At 40.2% G+C, this 22,970-nt stretch overlaps 1 protein-coding gene across 8 annotated transcripts in view; it reads right to left on the bottom strand.

Annotated features, from left to right (window-relative positions):
* The window catches only part of DNAJC6 (DnaJ heat shock protein family (Hsp40) member C6), a 159,384-nt gene that overhangs the window by 31,110 nt on the left and 105,304 nt on the right, over nt 1-22,970 (bottom strand). For all 8 annotated transcript variants that reach the window (XM_089921397.1, XM_022581211.3, XM_089921374.1 and 5 more), the window contains 6 exons: nt 16,063-16,213; nt 15,049-15,098; nt 14,791-14,939; nt 5,252-5,374; nt 859-992; nt 154-348 (listed from right to left, as the gene is read on the bottom strand). In XM_089921397.1, the coding sequence (XP_089777523.1) occupies nt 154-348; nt 859-992; nt 5,252-5,374; nt 14,791-14,939; nt 15,049-15,098; nt 16,063-16,196 (785 nt within the window). In that variant the 5' untranslated portion in view covers nt 16,197-16,213. The remainder of the gene's footprint in view (nt 1-153; nt 349-858; nt 993-5,251; nt 5,375-14,790; nt 14,940-15,048; nt 15,099-16,062; nt 16,214-22,970) is intronic.

Below are 22,970 nucleotides of genomic sequence, written 5' to 3' on the forward strand. Positions count from 1 at the left end.
GCATCCCTTGATTTAATTGTGCTTTTCTATATATTGAACATTTTTTAAAATATCAGGCATTTCATAATGTAGTCTCAAAGGAAGAATAGGATCCAACTTACACAGGAATGGAACAGTTCACAAGAAGAAATGAAGAAAAGTATCATGACTTACTTCATTCGTTCAAAATCTGCACAAGTTGTATATATTTTGGTTTCTCCAATCAGTACATCACAGTAAGGGCGACATCCATTTCTCTGTTTGTTGAAAAAAGGAACTGGACTGACAGTGATCGACTTAATAGTGAGAGGCTTGAAGTGAGGGCGGTAGGGTTTGTCTGCTAGGAGGTCACACATGTAGCCCAGGTACCTAAAACACAAGACAGACATTCTGTTGGTGCGACCACAGCAGAAGCAATAAGCAGTCAGTTTGCTAGAAAGTTTGTTCTCATAAATTATTAACCTACAATAAAAATTTACTGTGTTAATTCTTTAAACATTAAGTGGCAAAAGAGAATGCTGCCATAATTTAGGAAAGCTTTTATCTAGTGACACTGCTGTACTTCCCCCCGAAGAGCTGACAAAGGGGTGTTTATTAAATGAAAAAGCTTACGGGCATTTTACACTAGCTCAATATTTGATCTAGCAGATTAAATTTATCAGTTAAGGGCTAGCTTTAGAAAAAATATCAGAATTTATCATCAGACGCGTTTTAAACCAAGAGGAAGTAAGGAGATGCAGTTTAAATAAGAGAAGGAAGAAACTGTGCCCAAAGAGAGAAGACAATACATCGATTATCTAAAAAGGTTCTTCCCCTTTTTTGGGGACATGATACAAATTAGACCATGTCTGCGCCAACCCTGCATCTAGCTGACTTTACCTCCTGTGGGATGGCGAAAGTCCGATTCCTGGTCGCTTTGCGTAGAGTAATCGAACAGCTGGGCCAGGAGTAGAGTAGAGATTACAGAAAATGAACATAGCACCAACCAGAATTGATGATGCTGCCCGTCCATCCTATCAAAGAAAACGTATAAACTTGTCATAAACATGGAGCGGTCAGGCACTCAACACTGAGAGTGGCTGTACTTGCAATTAAAAGAAAGAGGTGAAGGGTGGGGAGTCTGGGCGTGGGGTGTGGAGGACAGAAATCTTAACTACAGGTGCCTGTCAGTTCAAAACTGTTCCCCTGAAAACCCAAATCTATCCCAGCTATTTAAATCACAAAGCATCAAGGGAAGACGGATTCTTAGGATACAACTGACTCTCTGCTAACCTAAGAAACCCAGCAATATAAATTAGATTTGTACATATTTACTGAAAAATAATCTAGTTTTCAAAGTAACTTTGGACTTGTAGGATCAGAATAGTTGAGGTCTCTCAGTTTAGGGTGAAGGTAAAGAGTTCTCAGGTTAGGCAAATACTGCTTTTTGGAATATGTGATGTGTGTATTTTACCCAAAGTTATGTTCCTAGATGGATATAAAATAAAGAAGCTTCACCTGATTCAACCGCACTCAGTAAAGGAATGCAAGCGATGACATTCCTGACAGATGGTGAGCAGCTTCTTCTAGAATACTTTAAATGACAAGGAGCATCCTGCTTCTGGACGGACTTCACAAAGTTCTTCCTTATACTTGAACATGCTGAGTTGCAGTCTATTCCACTCAACGATCCTCATTCTTCCTTCTCTCTGGACAAAGTGTAAACCTACTCCTTTCTCCCTGGGACAACCCTTCACATACCTGAAATACTCTCCCTCTCCATCAACTTTTCTATTTTCCAGGTTGAAAACATACCCAATCTGTGATAATTTTATGTCACAACTTGATTGGACTAAGAGATGCCCAAAGAGCTGGTAAAACATTATTTCTGGGTGTGTCTGTGAGGGCGTTTCTGGAAGAGATCAGCATTTGAATCAGTAGACTGAGTGGAGATTCACCCTCACCAAAGTGGGCTGGCATCATCCAACCTGTTGAGGGTCCAAATAGAACAAAAAGGCAAAGGAAGGGAGAATTCTCTTTGTCTTCTTGAGCTGGGACCCCCATCTTCTCCCTGTTCTTGGACATCGGAGCTCTTGGCTTTCAGACCTACACCAGCGGCCCACTTGGCTCTCAGGGCTTCAAACATGGACTAAATGTTACCGCTGGCTTTCCTGGTTCTCCATCTTGCAGGAGGCAGATTGTGGGACTTCTAGGCCTCCAGAATCACTTGAGCCAATTCCTATAATAAATCTCCTCTTACATATGTATCTCTACACATATCCTGCCAGTTCTGTTTCTCTGGAGAACCCTGACTACTACACAATCCCTTCAATTCTTCCTCATTTGATGTTCCATTTTAAGAGACATCATCATTCAGTGGACTTCCTCTTAACAGACTCCAGTTTTAAAACAACAGCCTTAAATGTGCTGCCCAGATGTGAAATGCAAGATATAAGATGTGCTCTGACCAAACTAGAGAGGAAATATCATCTTCCTTAGTGTGGTAAGAACCCTCTGCTTTTATTAACATAACCCCAGGCTAAACTAGTTTAAATGCTAAATCACACCATGAGCTCTTATTGATCTTTCTATTCACTAAAACTGTTAGTTCTTTTTCAAATGATGTGTTAACGGACAAACATACTTAATCTTTTAGAACCAGAATTCAGGACTTTACGTTTACCCTGTGTTTAATTTCACACTGGTAGTTTCTAGGAAATGACCCATCTGAGAAAACTGAGAAGGTTGCCTCCACATTTTCAAAGCTGTAATAAAAGGGCAACCAAATGCAACCTTTTCCTGGGAGGATGCTGATCCATTAGTCACCTATCTTTGGAAGCAATATTCAGCCAATAGTTGTCTAAATGTCTAAAAATTCAGCCCCAATTTCTCCATCTTGAATATAAGAAATGGGGAAATATCTCGCAGGACTCCAATAAACTATCCCTACTAACCTATTCATCTTGTTCCGAAAGTCCACTTGGTTTGATATGTGTGTTCATAATGAATCGATGTGGACTCCTTTTTTCTAAGAGTTTCAAATCATCTGCGCACAAATTGTGTTCGAATTTCTCCTTGAATTGCCATCAGGCTCACCAGCCTGTAACTTTCCAGGATCAACCTCCTCCAACTTTTGGAAAAAAAATCTCCTCTCCTTTCTTCACTGGCACTCTTCTTCCTGTTTCCTCATACTGCATAAGGAACCCATAATTGCTTTTCCAAGTGCTTTTAGCATTCTGTCGCATAATTTAAGTCTAGAGAGTGGATTATTTTTAAGTACTGTGACGCTCTTTTACTATCTCCCTACCTCTCAGCTTTGTCTTAATTATCAGTGTTACTCCCTTTCTAGCTTGACATCTGTTCCCCCGATGAAGGAACGGAATAAAGGATTTAAGGTTATACCGTGTGCCTCCAGCATTTGTTGCTGTCCTTATTCCAAGGAGTTTTTTTTAAAAAGACATTTTTCTCAATCTTAATTCTTTTTAGAATTTAGTCTTCCTGACACTCTTTTAACAGGTTCATGGCTCTTAGATATGTGTTCTCTACTTTTATCAGCCATGCAGGTCTTTTAAAAAGTTTTCTTAGTTTTTTTAATTAAAAGATGAATATATGCTTATTTTTAATAAAACAGCAGTATATATAGGATAAACATAAATGCTCCCACCTCCAGCTGCAATTCCACTTCCAAAGACTTGGTGCAGACTTCCAACTCATGCATGTCCTTTTTCAGTAAGCCTAGAGAGCAGGCTATAGGGTCTTCACGCTTTGTATGTCTCTTCTTTTTTCTTCTTCATTGGGTTATTATTTGTTATGATTGTATCATTAGAACTGGGAGCCTCTGGTCTCTCTCGAGCCATCTTCTCTTACAAAGCTGCCAGACCTAGGCTCGCTGAACTTTTAGAAAGTTCTCGAGTGAAGAAAAAAATCACCAAAGTACCTAAAGGCTGCTTAGTCTCTAAAAATAATCTGTCCTTTATACAATCTGTTCTGTCTCTGAAAGGAAAACCCTTTGGCCTTTCACATTAAACTCCTATGAAACACCAAGTGTTCTTCTTTTATTACCAAGAATTTGGGGATGTGAGATGGAAAGCAGAAAAAAATCTCAGCTTTCATCTCTCTTTTAGCCAACTAGCTCTCAAGAAAGAGGGAGAAAATCATCAACTAAGATTATAGCAAAAAATACACCTTGAAGTTTATAGAAGCAATGAATAGTTCTAGTATTTATGTTCAGATTTCATTTGTGTGTTCATTTCTTTATATATCCAATCGCTTATTCAAATCTTTCATACCTTGTGACTTTCTGTTTGAATAGAAAAAACAAAAATCCCACAAGGACTCAGAGGCAAAAAATATACAAATCAATTTTCACTGCAAAGTAAAGGAGCTGTTAGAGTGGAGGATTCCTGGATTGAATGTCAATATTATGACATAGTGTGAGTGTGTTTCGTGTTTGGTAATTGCAATCATTGTTGCTTTTATTGTGGTCATCCATTTACAATGCTTGGTGTCAGTTTATTTATCTCTTGTAAAAATAAAATACAGTGTTAAAAAAAAAATCTTTCATACCTGGGATTCCAAAGTAAAAAAGGCACAGTTCTTGCCCACAGGATGCTAACAGTCTAGTGGGGAAACAGGCAGGCCACCAGACTATGATGATGCAGTATATTAAATGCTTAAATCCAAAGACATTTAGATATATAGGTCGAATGTCCATATTGTCAAAAAAGATTTTACCTAAAGTTGAGTTTTAAACAATAGGCAAGAGCCCTCCAGAGGAAGCGTTGGGGAAAGGGACTCTAGGAAGTCAGTGGTCAGAAAAATCATCAGTCCCACTGGGAATTGCTATAAAATACAGTCAATCTATGTGACTACTTATAAGGGCATAGATGTCTTTTTATTTCATTTTTATTCAAACATAAAGGTAAGAAAAGAATATTCCAGTGTGCTTATGCCAATTCTATTCACCCAAAACTCAATGGCATTTTTGCCTATGCACACACAGCTCTTGTTTCTATCTCTTTTATAATAGTTAGCACATTCCAGAGGCCCTGTATTATGTGGGTTGTATACATATCTGCCTCTCCCACTGGTATTCGAGCTTTAGGGCAAGAATAATAAGTTTTCCCCTCATTTTATATCCCTTACATCACCTAATTCCTAAGTGGGTTCCTAAGAAATGCTTATTCAACTTAAGCATTACCTGGTTCACCAGTCTGTGTAAGGCCATTTGTATTTGACCAAACCAAACCAGCACGAATGATAGCCAGAACAGCAACAAGAAAAGGTTACTCACCAAGCAATGGACAACACAGACGTTTTTGGGATTCTGAAGTAGCCAGTTATACATATTCCGACACACAGCAAAGAGGTTGTGCAGACTGGGGGCCTGCCTGATGGGCCAACTGCATTCTGAGACCTAAAGGAACACAGCGGAAGGAAATGAGTTCGCCAAGCGACTTCCTCTCCATGGGCAGGTAGCACACCAAACAACTTCTGGAAGTGACACTACATTCTCTTTTAATACAGCAGAAAGAGTTGGGAACAGGGTCCAAACACAGAAAGAAGAGTTTAATCCTGCAATTTTTTTAATATAAAAATTCTGTTTCGGTAAACATATTTTGAAATATTGGGTTGGCCAAAAAGTTCCTTCGAGTTTTTGTAAGCGCTTACAGAAAAACCCGAACGAACTTTTTGGCCAATCCAAAACATTTTAAATTAAACTAGATGATTTAACATACATATTTGGATTTTTAAAGGTTTCAATATTTGGATTTCAAAGGTTCAATGTTCCACTGCATTTAATTTCTATTTAGTATAAAATGTTTTGACCTGCCTACTAGATGCTTAATTATAGGATTACATTATAAATCCTGCACTATCCCTAATTTTATCCAAGATGATAAAAGTGAAAACATGAAAAAGTGCTGCTGAATAAGCTAAAGATAGGCTTTTTCAAGGGTCTTATTTCTTCCTCTTTTAATGAGGGAACCTACAACTCCATGGGGGCAACCTCTAGCATTTTCATTCATCTAACACACATGTTCATTTTAACACATTATAGGATATCAGCTATGTTCCTAGAATTCCGCTTGGCTCTGATCTGTACAACAGTCATATAAGACAGGTACTAATATGATCTCTATTTTTCAGATAAGAAAACTGACTCTCAGAGGTTGTCTTGTCTAACGTCACACTGCTGGTCAGTACCAGCATTGCAACCCAGGTCTTCTGAGTATAAGTCACTTTGCTACAACAGTATACTGGTTGAGATTATCATTTGCCTCAAAATTCTAGGCATGAGCCTCAATCGATTAGGTACTTATTAATTTAACAGCAAGGAAAAACTCAGGCAAACTTCATGACCTCTCTAAGCCTTTCTCCATAAAATGTCATGAATGATACCTACCTACCTGCCTCATAGGGTTGTGGCTACTACATGAGAATGTATTTCAAGGGCTTAGCTCAGTATCTGACATACACAAAGTGATCAATTAATACCGGCTATCATTATTATTATTTTATCAGGTAACTGTCAGTGCAAAGCCCTAAGGTCAGATAGAGCTAGCTATGTTTGGAAAAAATGAATGAAACCCTATATGGCAAAATCATAGACTGAAGGGTCAGATCATACCAGGCCTTGTTAAGAACTGAGAGAAGTATTTAAGAAGGAGAGTGACTCGCATTTTCCAAAGACCTCTCAAGGCCCAGTATGGAGAACAGATATAGATGACACAAGACAAAAGTCAGAGAGTACAGTCAGGTGGCTATATTAGGAATCTAAGTAAGAAATGATGGTGGCTTAGGCTGGATGAGTGGCAGTGGGACACACAAAGACTTGAGGGATTCAAAAAATAGAGAGGAAGTGGAATGCCTGTACAAGACTCAGGGACTGATCACAGGGTGGCAGTGCATGAGTGTGGAGGGGTATGTGGAGGGGGAGGAATCGAGGATGACTGCTAGGTTTCCAGCCTGAATGGCTGGATAAAAGGATAAAAGGATGGCAGGTGCCACTGGCTGATACAGGGAATTCTGGAGAAAACAACAGGTTTTATACAGATGGTGTCACCAGAAAGTGTCTGCAACACTAACACCACTGGTCTAAGAAAACCCAAACGTCCCAAATTCTTTACATTTAAGAGTGGGGAGAGAGAGGCAGGAATAATCTGTTTGGTTCATGCTTTTCTAGTAACTAGATAATAACTAGTCAAAATATAAGTGGGAAATTATCTGTGGTCTCTAGAGCTGACACCTGAAAGCAAACACACGGAGTTTCTCTCTCTCTCTGTGGCTGCCAAAAAACCCATTCTTTTTGGTTAATTTGTAACTTTTTTCCTACAAAATGATTGTGGGTAGTGTCAGGGGACCTTCCAGGTTATTAATTTTCCTAGACCTTTGAGAATGACAGGTATAGTTTATTAAACAAAGTAGAGGAAATGCCTAACAAAGCTACCAAACAATCCAGGGTGACCCAGTATTGGGCCTCTGTCGATTTAAACTCCATAACAGCTTGCCCCTTTCACCCAACATGATTTGGGTCTATTTCTGGCCCATTCTTTATCCTCAGATGGATTCCCCATTGACAAGTTCTCAAGGAATGGAAATAATGTATTGATTAAAACCAGAATAATTGGGAAGAAAAATTTTGCCATCAGAGGAATTGCAAAATATACTTTTATACAAGCTGCTTCCTGACTGTGATGTTTTTCTTTCCCTTGGTAAATTTCTATTCATACTCCAAAGCCGAAGTTCAAGTGTTCTCTTGTCTCCCAGTTTCTCTAACACCCACAGGCAGAGGTGCTTAGTCATCTCAGTCATCTTTGTCCATTTTCACCTGTTATAGCTTTCACCAGTAGAGCAAAATGGTGAAGCCACAGTTGGGTTTTCACCTTAGCTTTACCACTTACTACCTGATTCACCTTAGACAAGTTGCTAACCTCTCCAAGCCTCAATTCTCTTGTGTGTAAAATAAAAATGGGGGTAAGAATTAAGGAGCACAATGTAAACACAGTAAGTGCCAGCTTATTGTATTCAAATTAACTGTTTATGTCTGTCTCCCCCTCTAGACACTAAGCTCCATGAGAAGAGAGACCATTTTTCATTTTTGTAACCCAAGTCCAGAGTCCACGTGCTAGTCCAATGGCAGGCACTCAGGAGGTATTTGCTGAGTGAATCAATGAGTGAAAGAACGAAGAATGAACCCTATTTGGCAATCTCTATTTTTTTTTTTTGTGGTACGCGGGCCTCTCACTGTCGTGGCCTCTCCCGTTGCGGAGCACAGGCTCCGGACGCGCAGGCTCAGCGGCCATGGCTCACGGGCCCAGGCGCTCCGCGGCACGTGGGATCCTCCCGGACCGGGGCGCGAACCCACGTCCCCCGCATCCACAGGCGGACCCCCAACCACTGTGCCACCAGGGAAGCCCGGCAATCTCTTCTCATAAGATTTGTCTTTGTCTACATGTAAAGTATCTTGAGGAAGGAACCGATTTTGTTGTTTTTTTACATTGCGACCGTGTAAAAGTGTAGGAAATTTGTTTTCTCAGGCAGTATTTTTAAACCTTTTAGAAACTGTATGTCACTCCTACAAACACTAAACGTCAATATCTATGAGTCTCAGCTAAAAGCTGGCTAAACTGTTCTCAGCACAATAGGCTAATTGTTCAGAATCATTAAACCAATCAAGTAAATAGTATTAATTTAAGTACTGCATACTTACATATTTACTTGATATACAATTATACTCCATTAAGCAAACATACAATTAGAATTTTTTAAAAGCATGTGCTCTGTCTAAAGGGGAAAAACATTTAAGGTATAAACAAAATCAAAAAATTTTTTTAAATGAATTCAATCCCTGCAAGTGATTTTTGTAGCTCTGTGAGGTTCACAGCTTCATGCAATAAGCACAATCCTTGGGCAGGTGACACTTCACGATGCTGCCTCCAGTCTCTCTGAACCCCTCCTGGAGCTGTAGAGCATCAGAAAACGCCATATGGATTACAGGCTGCCATGACACCACCCAGTGGGAAAGGAGGCCAGAACAGCACCAGGGCTGGATGCCATTTGATTTTCATCTTTCTGTCTCCCCAGGCACAAGAGGAGAAGACAGAAGCATCCCATATGCTGAGCATAGGAGCAAAAGGGGCTATGGAGAATCAGACTGAAGAGCCATATCCAGTGCCTTAAGAATCTGACACCATTTTTGGAGGACAGGAGTACTTCAGGCAATAATTTATTTGGCATTTTATTATTATTAATGGTAATTATAGCTTCCACTTACTGAATGTTTACTCTAAGCCAGACATTGCTATCAAATGTCTTCCTTACAGCAAACCTAAAGAAAAATTTTCTATTTGTGAGATAGGAACCCTTGTTATCTCCATTTTATACGGGAGAAAACTGAGCTTTAGATGAGGTGAAGTAACTTATCCAGGAAGAGGAACAGCTGAGATGCGAATCTAGGATAATTTTTAAAATTCAAAATTTGTGCATATTATATGAATTTCACCTCAATAAAAAAAATAATAAAAGTTTGTATACTGTCTGATGATTATTAACTAGAATTCCATCTTACATTTGTGAGATAGTTATGGGATCAAGGGATGGCTATTTTTTTACCAAAGTTAATAAGACATTCAATTCACTGAAGGCTGCAGAACTAGAATGTGGGACTTCCTGGTCCTCTGGCTCCCAGGCCAGGGATATTTTTCTGCCCCATTATTTCCTGTCCTTACACGGATGCACAGTGGCAGAGGACAGATGAATATAATCTATAAAGTCTCTCCGCTATGGCCAACTCCCTTCACCAACCAGCAAACCAGAGCAGAAACAACTGGGAGCTATGGTGACCTCTTTGATGAATTCTGGAAGGAAAAAGGAAAAAAAAAAAAATGTGACCTTCAAACAATCCTTTAAGAAACCCAAGTTGATCATATATTTTCCTAAAATTAAGTTCTTTGCAAAGAGGAAGAAATTCTACAAGATTATGCACTTTAGAAATAGTCGAAATAAAAGAAGATTCTAAAAGAACCAGCTGGGTTTATCTTTTCAATGCTACTAACTGGGCTCCTTCAGCATACCCCTTCCTGGTTAGACAGAGGAAGGAGGCTCAAAGTGGCACTGGAATAGCATTATCAGAATGTAAGAACTTTAGGGCAGGCTAGACTTGGTGGCCATTCATCTGCTTTTCCATTTATTGCCAACAGCAACACCAAGAAATGTGTAAAGCAGTAGTTCCTGACATTCTAGGGCAGAGCTATAAAACCTTCTGTGCAGAAATGGAACCAGTGCACACACACATACACAGAGTAAATGGCTATAGTGTTTACTTGGGGGATGATGAACAAGGTTTGGGTATAGATACTAGTGATGGTTACAGAATATTGTGAGTGAATTTAATGCTGCTGAATTGTACACTTACAAATGCTTAAAATGGTAGGTTTATGTTATGTGTATTTTACCACAATAAAGAAAAAATAGGAGTGAAAACAGATGGTTAAACTCTCTGAAGCCCATGCATGGATCGAAATATACAGTGGAACCATGTCTTTTAAACTCAGATTCAGAACATCTGGCTTAGATGATGCATCTCATTGGCCTACAGGACTTCACTGTCAACATCAGGATGTTTATTTCATCAAGGTAGATACTGGCTAAGAAGAGTCAAAACACTGACATTCAATATCTCCTCTGCAATCCTGAATAGGTATTCTAGCACTCCGAACGAAGGGCTATCTGCCATGTTTTGCTTTGAGTCAAATCCTCTGCTAAAATTGAAACTAAACACAGAGTCCTATTTTAACATTCTGTTACAATATGCAAATACTAAGGAATTGCTATTTAATTATTTCATATGATTCCTGTCAACCCATGTGGTTTCTAAGCCTAAAAGTGAATCAAAATACAGAATGATGCCCCTCAGTAAAGTAAAATCTTCCTAGAAACAGTCTGTCTCTGTCACCACCGTCTTTACCTCCAAACACACGTCACATAATAAAAAGGTAAAATGACTGAGTTCAGGGTTCAAGGCATAGAGATATAGACACAGCTGGACTCCTGTGAGTCTATAAATAAAACCAGTCTTGTGTTTGGTCTTTTCCAACAGTGGTATTTATAGAAGCCTTGGCCATCTACATTTATTAAAATAAGATTTAGCTGCAGACCTAGCACTCCACTGGTCTGGAAGGAGGAGAAAATAATTTCAGGCCTCAAGGACTGGAAGATGTGAACCAAGAACACTTTTGTAAGTCATGCAACAGTGGGATGCAAATCAATTTGCGGTGTTAGTGCTGGGAAGAGAAAGGACTAGGAACTTGAAAAGAGATGTAGCCACATCAAAAACAGAGCTAAGGGGCTTCCCTGGTGGCGCAGTGGTTGAGAGTCCACCTGCCGATGCAGGGGACACGGGTTCGTGCCCTGGTCCGGGAAGATCCCACATGCCGCGGAGCGGCTGGGCCCGTGAGCCATGGCCACTGAGCCTGCGCATCCGGAGCCTGTGCTCCGCAACGGGAGAGACCACAACAGTGAGAGGCCCGTGTACCGCACACCAAAGAAACAAAAAAAACAGAGCTAAGATGAAAATACTAAGGCTGTGGGGCTGTCCTAAGATGCAACTGAGGGTTGAGGGAGCTAGGTCAGAGGGTCCTCTTCCAGTCCCCAGAGTTCTGAGACTATCTATAAAGGGCTAAAAGTGCAGTGCAATCCTGCATTTTAGGGGAAAGAATTGGAAAAGCCTTGTGGTATGTGGAAATCCTCCCCTTAGCGAAATTTGGCAAACAAAGAAGGGGTGGGGGTGTGGCATGTGTGGCCTTTCAGGGAGTGGGAGCAGCTCATGCGAAGAGACGGTGCGTCTCCCCGGTAGGAGCATGGTTCTCAGGCAGTGGAGAACAGTGAAAGATGAGCTACAGAGGCACAGAGGCCAGATCATGCGGAGCCTGGTAAGACACAGACTACAGTTCACATGGAGAAGAAATAACCCCACCGCTTTCACCTAGACAAGACTCATGCGTCAAGGTCCAGCTCTCACTGCTGTCTCCCTTTACTAAACTCCCTCAGTAGGTACTGTAAATATTATTGTCTTTAGAACGTCCTGACTTCTCTCTCCAACTAGGCTTAAGTGCCTTGAGAATAAGAATCAAACTTTTTTTAGTTAATTAATTATTTTATTTTTGGCTGCATTGGGTCTTTGTTGCCGTGCACGGGCTTTCTCTAGTTGTGGCGAGCAGGGGCTACTCTTTGTTGCGGTGCGCAGGTTTCTCATTGTGGTGGCTTCTCTTGTTGCAGAGCATAGGCTCTAGGCATGCGGGCTTCAGTAGATGCAGCACACGGGCTTCAGCAGTGGCGGCGTGTGGGCTCAGTAGTTGCGGCACGTGGGATCTAGGGGGCGCGGGCTTCTGTAGCTGTGGTGCACGGGCTCAGTAGTTGTGGCTTGAGGGCTATAGAGTGCAGCCTCAGTGGTTGCGATGCACGGGCTTAGTTGTTCCAGGGCATGTGGGATCTTCCCAGACCAGGGATCAAACCCGTGTCCCCTGCACTGGCAGGTGGATTCTTAAGCACTGCGCCACCAAAGAAGTCCCAAGAATCAAATTTTTATTTGATATCTATGTGTTCAACAATTCTTGGCAGGCACATTCAATCTTTTGAGAGACATTTCTTAGCCATGCCAGGCACCGTTCCAGGTAGCAAATAAAATTAACGTGTTCCCTGCTCTTCTAGGGCAAGTGAGAGCAGTCTGGGGCAGATGTTCCATATGCAATTCCTGGTTTCTTTGGTAAGACTGTTAAGTCTGGTCACAAAATACGTAGTTACACTAATTGATGCCTTTCTTTAAATATCTTTATAAAAGAGCTTGCTTTTATAAATCATATATACATATAAGAGATACCTTTATATGCATGAATGCTTCTATAATGATATTACATCTTTATTTACTTCCAGAGGGAAAATTTTTCAGATTATCACAAATATTTCAAGATTAAATAAAATTTCTATAAAATATTATACAGGATGTTCCATGGTCCTTCAGTTACGAAAATGATGGCACTATGTGTATCACTGAGTCGCTTTGCTGTAGAGCAGAGATTGGCACAGCACTGTAAATCAACTATGCTTCAATAAAAAACAAATCGGAAAAAAGAAAGAAAGAAAGAAAATGATGGCACCGAGTCTCCAAACAAGAAAAATCAATTCAAAATATTTGCATCTGAATTATAAATAAAATAGCTACCCACATTTTTGTTGGATGCTAATTCCCTTGCTCTGAATTAGGTAATAGATGGAATAAGAGGTGGAAGGGCAGTTAACTACAGGGAATATTAGAGAGCTGCATTTGAAATCTCCGTTATGGAATGGGAATTTGGACGAAACCACTTTAGAATGGTTTTATCAGTGCTTCTCAGAGAGTGGCTCACAGGGCAACAGAAGTAGCACCCAGGAAGTTGTTAGCAATGCAGATTCTCACCACACCCCTCTGCTGAACCAGAAGTGCCAGGCCCAGGTGTTTAACAAGCCCTCTAGGACATTCTGATGTACACTAAAGCTTGAGAACCACTGGGTTACCTCTTGCCTATTTTGAAAACACTCTGGGAAAAGAGAATCCTTCACAAAATTCTCCCTTATCTTACTGAACATTAGGGCAGGAAGTGGCCTAAGACAGCATACAGACTCTCTTCTAGTTTTTACTGATCAGGAAACTGATGCCCAGAGATTATTAATGGCAACTAAAATTTGGAGCAAAATGTGTTCTGGCATCAAAGCTGAGATCCTCAATACACAGTACACACAACCAGCTATCATTTGGCATAGCTGAAATCAAGTTTCACTTTAAAGGGTCCAATGTGTAAAACTCCTTTCTATTTATTAATAAATCCAGATGTAGCTGAAGAACCAATCATATCTAAAGGCTAAGTCAAGATTTTTGAAAATGTTCCTGAGAGAGAAAAAGCCTGATTTGAGTGAGTAAATCAAGAATTCAGTGGCCAGACATATCAGGCTTAACATCAGATTCAAACCAAAGCCAGCTCTCACAGCTCCTTAACTAGACTGAAACTAGAACTATTTCTCTGCCTAGTTCTAAAAGCTCCTTGAGAGGATAATCCAGGTTTCCAGGTAATACTGTCAGCCCTGAGTAATGGCTAAGACACATGCCTGTAGTCTTGGGCAAGTTACCTTACCTCTCTGTGCCTCAGTTTCTCCATCTACTTCAGAGGACCGTTGAGAGAATGAATGAGATATTGCATGTAAAGTTCCTGGAATACTGTAAATGCTCTAAAAATGCTGCTGCTGCTCTCACTGCTCTAAATATTCGCAATAGTATCACCAAACCTACAGTGTGGGCTGTTTATGTGCTACACCTCACTTATGAAACACATACCTTTACCAAATGTCAGAAAGCTATTTCCATTAATACTGGTGTGTCTCTACTGGTTTAGCCACACTGTCTCATCGTGATGCCAAAGCAGCAATAAGGAAGGGTGAAAGGCATCATTAGTGCTCCAGCATAAGGGTCTCCAACTGCCCTATGTAGCAGTCAATCTCCACTGAGCCACACAGCAATGTGCCCTAACAACTGAGCAACAACCAGCCACAGCTGATTTGAGGCCCTCAATTAGATGGTATCTTATTGACAGAGAAACTTTCCTACAAATATCCTCACCCGAGGAAAAGCCTCAGAATATCTCATAACAGCCTCATAAAAATTTTGTGGATAGAGAAGTGTCCAGAGTATATAGTTTTTCAGCTCCATGTGCCTAAAGGCAAAGGGTTTGAGGATAGCTCTTAAGGGGGAAAATACCCTCTTATGTCTTCAACCTTGTGATCAGGGCTAAAATTCCTTACCCTGCTATGAAACTTGGCAGTTCGATAAGACTTGGGCGACAGATTGTACACCGTGTAGTGGTCAAGATGTCTGGAATCCAAAAAGCTTCGAATGTCATCAACCTGATTTCTGAATCCTATGTCAACACTGTCCAGAGGAAAGGACATCACTGGAGGAAGGGTCACACAGAAAAAAAATTGGTTAAACAGGTCTGCTGTCGTGATGGGCAGCCATTGAAAGCTGAGCTATTGGGCAGTTAATAAACATGAGAAACTTACCAATAATTCTGGAGGTAACATAAGTGAAGTCTAAATCTCCCTTCGTGTAGCTAAAAGCAAGACAGGAAAGGGCACTCATTAAAATGATCCAAATGTCCCACGATTTCTCTCTCTCAATCACTTGCACATCATGACCTGGGACATTTCCATCCAGTAGCTATATTCTGACTTCCCTTCAGGCCTTCCCCCTAACAAGTAAGCACTGTTGATAGAAGACAGCCCACACCCTCAGGAGCACACACCTACCACTCCAAACAGGGCATGCAGCTAGGGGGTAGGGGAGGAAGTGATGGAGAAAGAACAAAGGACCCTCTTTTTTTGCCTACCAGGCGCTAGTTGGGGATTGAAGGTAAAGGATACAATTACTGTTGAAAAAAATTAAAATGTTGATTAATATGTTGGACTTCACATTTGAATTTCTGATTTAAAACCACATATTTTAACTTAAAGTGACCCTAGAACTTTCTAATTCCTAAGAATAAAAAAAGAATTCATATGGCCTGCTTGTAAAAGTTTCACACAGTAGAAGGGTAGAAACTTCTCCCAGTAAATAAATTGTAAAGGGCTATTAAGATACGAAAACAAAATTCTGTTTTGATTACAATCCATAAGTATTGCTTATTTGGATTGCATGTGCATTACTGTCTCATTTAATTCTCAAACCACCTAAAGACATAAATCTTACCAGGGTATCAAAGCAAAGCTCAGAGAGGTTAATTAATTTGCCTTAGGTTAATAAGGGGAGATACTGCATTAGAGTTCAGGATGCTGGATTCGAAAGCCAGGGATGGCAACCACTATCCTCTAACGTACCAAGGGGCCGAGTCCTCCCAGCCTATGCCTGTAGCTTCTGAAGGATTTAATTTTGTGGCTTCAATGGCATTCCTAGTCAATCAGATCCCATGCAGTTGCATCACAAAATTGATAGTCTTTGAGCCAGACAAGCAGTTGGCAGGTAAGCAGATCCTTTGGGGGCACGGAGTCCATTAAGTTAATGGGGAAGGACGCACATACCTGGTAACAGATTGTATAACTCTGGAAGACGTGTCTTTGAGGGTGTCTTTCAAGTTGTCCTTTAGGTTACTAAAGAGCCTCCCTGCACCTCCTTTCACCATGTCAAAGAGACCTCCCCCATAGCTGGGCTCCATGTCTGGAGACGAGGCACCTGCCAGTGAAAATCAGAAAAAGAAGTAATAGCACAGACTACACAGGAAACCAATCCCTCTTTGTTCCTGAAACATACGCAGACCGTCTTCGGGAGTCTGGGACAGATATTCCTGCAAGTTATGTCATGCTTCCAGAACTTACTGACTCTGGGTTACTGACAGCAGTCTGCTGGTCCTCAGAGGAGACAAAGGAAAGCCCCTCACTAAGTTCCAGAACAGAAACCTCCAGAGCTGCATATCCAATACTGTAACCACATGTGCCAACTGAGCGCTGGAAACGTGGTTAGTCTGAATTGAGACGGTGCTGTGAGTATCGAAGTGTCAAAGTGCAAAAAATGTAAAATATCTCATACACTTTTTTTTTTACAATGATTACATTTAAAATGATAATATTTTGGATATATGGAATTAAATAGATTATACTATTAAATTAATTTCACCTGTTCTTTTTTAACGTGGAGACTAGAAAATTTTAAATTGTATATGTGGCCTGCATTATACTCCTTTCAGGCAGTGCTGAGGAAGAGCAGCGGTCAGCTGAGAAGTGAGTCCAGGGGCCTCCTCTGGCCTTCGATGGAGTTAACTGTGTTAGAAGACTCCTTCTATGGCTATCTCGCAAAGTAATAGCTCACTTCCATCCTGGGAAAGTATTTTCTGAAGGGCCCTTATAACAGCTTTTAAGCTTGAGTACGCATAGTGCTCACTGGTGTTATTTGTCAAGTATGACAGGTTCTCCTCCCTGACAGTTTCATAAAATTGTACTTTCTGGCTCTCTGTGACTGGCTCTAGTCCAGAGCCTCTCAACCTTGGTACTATTGACCTTGGGGCCGAATACTGCTTTGCTATATGTGTGTTGTGGTGGCTGGCGGGGGGAGGAGGTGGATTGTGCTGTGCATTGTAGGGCGTGTAGCAGCATCCCTGACCTCTGGTGACTAGGTAGCATCCCTCCCCCCTTCTCCAGCTATGACAGCCAAAATGTCCCTAGATGTTGGCAAAATTAGCCCTGTCTGAAAACCAGCACTCTCGTTTATAATGTGAGTGGAAATGTTGTGTGTCTCTCTCAGTCTGGAGCATTTAACTGTTAGGGTGAGATTATCCACAGTTCTCATCCCATATATTCTCTCTCTCTCTCCATAGCAACCCACAAGGTCTGAGACTGTGGCTACTCTGTCCAGGACTCCTGGCTCCCAGAGTAAAGAGCTTGTGGCAGAGCTCTCAGCTGACCCTTGATGAATATGTACCATGAATGAGGAATAACCCTTTATTATTAGAAGCTACCCCATTCCCATTTTAGGACTGTTCATTACCATAACATAACTTAGTTTATAAAGATTGATACAGGAAGGAAGTAGGAATCTGTGTAGAGGAAGCTAATGTAAACAACAGCCAGGTAGGCTGTACAGACTAGCAGTCAAGAGCGTGAGTCACTCTTACCTGGGTTCTGGCCGGAAGAAAGATTCCTGACTGTAAAACAGGGATTAAAAATAGTGCCTACTTCATAGGGAAACATAAAATGAGTGTATCTTAAGCACAGTACCTACTACATTTAGGGGTTAACAGACTGCAGCTGTACTATTATTATGCCACACCTGAAATTCCTATGTTGATGATATTTTTTAATCTTTGTTCACTTATCAACTCTTTGATGACAAAGGGCAAGAATGACATCTCTTCTTTTTAGAAAATTGCAGTATTTGTTCTATACTTCAAAATACGTTAGGAGGATAGATCCCTGGATCTCAGGTACAGGAGAACACAGGAACTTATTTAGCTTACAAGAGCAAACCTCTGTGACTTTGACTCTGTTGCTGAATAAGCTTCCTTCCGTGCTTTCCTCAGGACAAGGGGGGTGCATATCTGTGTTTCAACCAGATCAGTTATTTTAAGTGACAGGTAGATGCATGCACGTGGACAATGGTTAAATGTGCTTGTGGAAAGTCTGGAGAGAAAATTTAAAAACAAACAAACTAATGAAGATGGATCTCACATTAAGTGTTCTTACAAAACAAAACCAGGAAAAAAAACAAAAAAACAAGCCACACAAAGGAACACAAGAAACTCTTTGGACGTTGTGGTGATAGTATGATGAGTATATGCATATGTCTCAACTCATCAAGATGTATACATTAAATGTGTGTGATTTTTATATACCAGTTATACCTCAATAAAGCTAAAAAATTAATTGCAGAAAAAGGAAAGTTGGAGGAGGAATTTGTAGATTAAAATGTCTTAAAAGATAAATCAATAAAGTATAATGCATGGAACTTAAGCCAAAGAAACTATAAAATGTTAATGACATTTATGGGCAATTGGAATTTGAACAATTAACTGGGCATTTGATGTTAAGGATTTATTGTTAATTTTAGGTGTACTAATTATACTGTAGTTATGTTACATATAGTCTTTATCTTTTAGAATACTGAAATATTTATTATACATTTTAAAAAACTGCAATGTTTAACATTTAAAAAAATAAACAGAGAATAATAAAAAAATACTCATGTAATTAGAACCTGAATTGCTAACGCTTATATAGCACTTGCTTTTTGCTAGGTATTATTCTAAGCATTTTACCTATGCTCACTCATTTCACCCTCACAGCATACCTATGAAGTAGATAATATTATTTTTCCATTTTATACATCAAAAAACTGAGGCACAGAGGTTAAGCAATTTGTCTAAGGGTATACAGCTGGTAAGTCAAGGGCAGAGTTGGGATCTGGGCCCTACGCAACCTTTACAACCATATCTCTTTCTTCTCCTAATACTATCTTGAATTTAATATTTATCGTTCCAAATAATTTCTTTAAACTTTTATTTCATATGTAGGTATCCATAGGCAATACATTAATATTGTTTTTCACACTTTCAAACTATATATAAATGGCTTTCTGTCTGCAACTTTATTTTTTTCACGCATCATTATTTAAAATTCTTCTATGCTGATACCACATAGACCTTTAGCTCACTTAAAGTATGCATCCATTACCCCATAGATGGACACTAAGATTATTTCCTATAACAAACAATATGGTGATTAACACATTGGCTTGAGTACATGTGAGAGATCTCTCTAGGTTACGCCTAGGAATGGAAATCTGCTTGGAGATGGGATACACACATCTTCAAATTTCTGGATATTACCACATCATTTTCCAAAGTAGCTGTATCAGCTTCAACTCCCACTAGCAGTACATATGAGCTCTGTCACTCTACATTCTCCTTAACACTTGGTATTGTCAGACTTTAACATTTTTACCAATCTGGTGAATGAGACAATATCTCCTCTTGGTCTTATTTGTAGTTTCCCCCAATTATTAGTAAGGTGAAGTATGTTTTATTGTGCTTACTGGCCAGGCAGCTGTTCTTTAAATCATACTTCACGTATCTACTAAACTTCTATGAGCCGTTTAGATGTTCATACATATACCTATAAACACATGTTGACTGTTATGTACTTACACCCTGATCACAAGAGCTTTTGATGCCTAAGTCACCATTAGGCATCTATTTGAAAACAAGGCTCTATTAGAAATTACAAAGAACAATCAATGCAGGTGAATAAACAAATGAATAGACACACGGACAAACACTGATAATGTCTACCACTTACTGAGCTCTCCCATGCACCAGGAACCCCACTTGGACTTCTATGTCAGTACAATTTCACGTTCTGGGAAATAAGGAGGGTGTTTATTATCCCCATTTTACAGGTGAAGAAATGGAGGCTCAAAGAAGGGAAGCAACTCACCTAAGATCTCAGCTAACAAGCGGTAGAGCCAGGGATTCAAACTCAGGTCTGTACAATTCCCAAGCCTACACTGCGTCTCCATTTCACGCTATTCCACAGCTCCATATTAGCCCACAATTCTCACAGCTGTAATCAGGACAATCCTTGCCTGCCTTACACACAACCACCCCTCTCCTATCCCTTGCTCTCCTCCACCTCCCACATGTATGCCGTTCATCTGGCTGCTCTCAGCAGCAGGTGTCCTCCCAACAAGCACTCCAATAAATCACTGCATCTGTCAGACCAACCAAACCGATCTCATTACGCAGGCAGCCAAGCCTCTGTCGCCCACACTGCTTCGCAGCCCTAAATAATTGCCGGGAGCTCGTCTGAAGAGCAGCTCCACACACCAGGGCTACAGCCACAGATCTGAGAAGGTTCTCTTGTGTTCTGTTTCCCTATGACATAGGGCATATGATGTCCCTTTAAACACATCCACATATAAAAATCTGTATCGTGTTTTCATTTTAAATACAGCAAGGATAGAGCAACATATGCTTATAACTCCTCATTTCCATCCCGAGCCTGAACGCCCTTCTGATACATTACTGTTCTAAGAGATGACACCAAACTGATTATCCAGACCTCTCTCTGACTCTCAATTTCATGCTGGAACAGCACTCCAAGGCACCAACCTATTTAAAGATATAAATATCCTCGATTATCTAAAAATCAGACTCTCACCATCACTCAGGCTGCATGCTCTATTCATTAGAGCCTTAGAACCCTGCAGAAACCAGAGCCATTTGCCAGGGTTACAAAGTCTGCAACCTCCATATACCCAACTTATATGTCAAACTAGCCAGGACACAAAAAAGAGAAGAGGGACGCTATCTGATTTTGCCCTAACGGTTCTTTTAGGTGGGTGTTCTGACTCTCCTTAATGAGCTACATGAATGTCAGAAGCACAGATTCTCAAAAGGATACTGGAGCCTCAGCTTGCTGAGAGAAAGGGCAGGAAGACTTCAAAAAATGACACAACAAAGAGGGAAACGGTGCAGTCAGAGGGTGATATGCAGAAGAAAAATAATGACTAGTAGATCAGGGGTCGACAAACTACAGCCCATGGGCCAAATCCAGCCTGCTGCCTATTTTTATATAGTCTGTGAAATAAGAATGGCTTTCACGTTCTTAAATGATTGAAAAAAGTCAAAAGAAGAATAATGTTTAACAAAGTGAAAACTATATGAAGGTCAAATTTCAACGTCTATAAGTAAAGTTTTACTAGAATACAGCTACACTCATTCATTTACATATGGTCTATGGCTTCTTTCACGTTACAATGGCCGAGTTGAATAGTTGTGACAGAGACAGAGTTGTGGTCCACAAAGTCTAAAGTACTTACTATCTGGTCCTTTACAGAAGTTTTCTAATCCTTGCACTAGATGGTTGAAAGATGTCGCATTCTTAGGAATCCAAATCTTGCCACCTCTGACATTTTTCTAAATGCTTTGGCTAAAATGGCACCTAGTGCTAAGAACATACCCTGTACTTATAAAGGGTCTTTGGGGATTTGAAGGTCTAAGAAGGTGGGAGTGGGGAGGTCAGAGTTGAGACAGCCTGAGAATGCCACCCAAGGAGAAAGCGTCCAGGTCTGTGACGCTAAGGCTCCAGGTAGAAGCTTGTTCTGTGATGTCTTGTCATTTTAAAATCTAAGCCCACCAAAGATAAGCACCAGAGAACTGCACTCTGCCCCCTGTGTCATTTCTAAGGATGTAATAAACAAGTTTTTCTTGGAATTCCTAATGTTTAGGAAACTAGAAACAGCATCCTATCTCTCCCAAGTCATGGGAGCTCACCATGGATAGGACCTGACCTGTTGTCACTCACAGAGTCACATAAAATTTGTATCTCCTGGGAGAGAATCTGTTTCCCACTGGACTGCTAGTTAGCTGTTTGCTCATTTACTTACGTTAAGTTTCAGTCCAAAAAATATCTGAAATGATTCAATTGTTGTTTGGAATAAAAAAAATATATTTTAAAGAAGACCAGTAAAATGTTAAGGATTGTCTTAACTGCCTTAATGTAACTAGAAATATAAGAAAAGTTCACGTGGCTACTTTTCATAAACATCTTATTGATTTGTTAGCTGTGGACAAAACACCGTGAGAAGCACTGTGAAAGAAGAAGGAAGATGCTGACAAAAGCCTTGCCTTGGAAAGTCCATAATGCACCGTGGTCATTCCCCACATATGTTCCCACTGCTTATACAATATATATGCTCATGGCACCCTAGGCTGCATATAATTTCACTTGGTAGCCTCTAAGAAAGGATGCTCCCCCATAAAGTACTGTCATCAAAAGAAAAAGAAGGTATGTAAATATTTATCCAAAACGATGTTCATTGAGGTACTGCTTACAATGGCAAGAGACAATAAAGGATGTATAATTGATTACCTCTAACAATGTAATTAGCTATTAGCTATTAAATTAGCTATTAAAATCACTGTAGAAGAATACAGAGGCTCACAACAAAAGGCTAAATGAAAGATAAAGAGCATACCAATAACATGCACAGTACAATCTAATTTTTGCAAAAGAAAAATATTTGAGTTTAGAGAAAGAATTCAGATGATTTAATAAACATAAAATAAAAATAACAGCAATTCAAACTTACTGAATGCCTACCATGTATCAGGTACCAATCTAAATTCTTTATAGGTAGTATTTAATCTTCACAGCCACCCTGTGAAGGAGATACCATTGCTCTCTCCATTTCCCACATGCGGAAACTGAAGCAAAGACACATCAGTGACTTGCCCCAGGTCCCACAGTTACTAAGCCAGGATCTGTACCCAGGCAGGCTGGCTGCTCCAGAGTCCAGGCTGTTAGCTGGTACATTTTCAAAATAATTACAGCAATAATATCTAAGTGGGAGAATGATAAGTGATTTTTTGTTGTTGGATTGTAATTTCTAAACTTTCTGTAATTTACATTCATGAGGTTTATAATTTAAAATATGTTAT

The sequence above is a fragment of the Delphinapterus leucas genome, chromosome 1, assembly GCF_059928025.1.
Source record: "Delphinapterus leucas isolate spDelLeu-1000000601 "Yukka" chromosome 1, BTC_Dleu_Yukka2, whole genome shotgun sequence".
Lineage (NCBI taxonomy): Eukaryota > Metazoa > Chordata > Mammalia > Artiodactyla > Monodontidae > Delphinapterus > Delphinapterus leucas.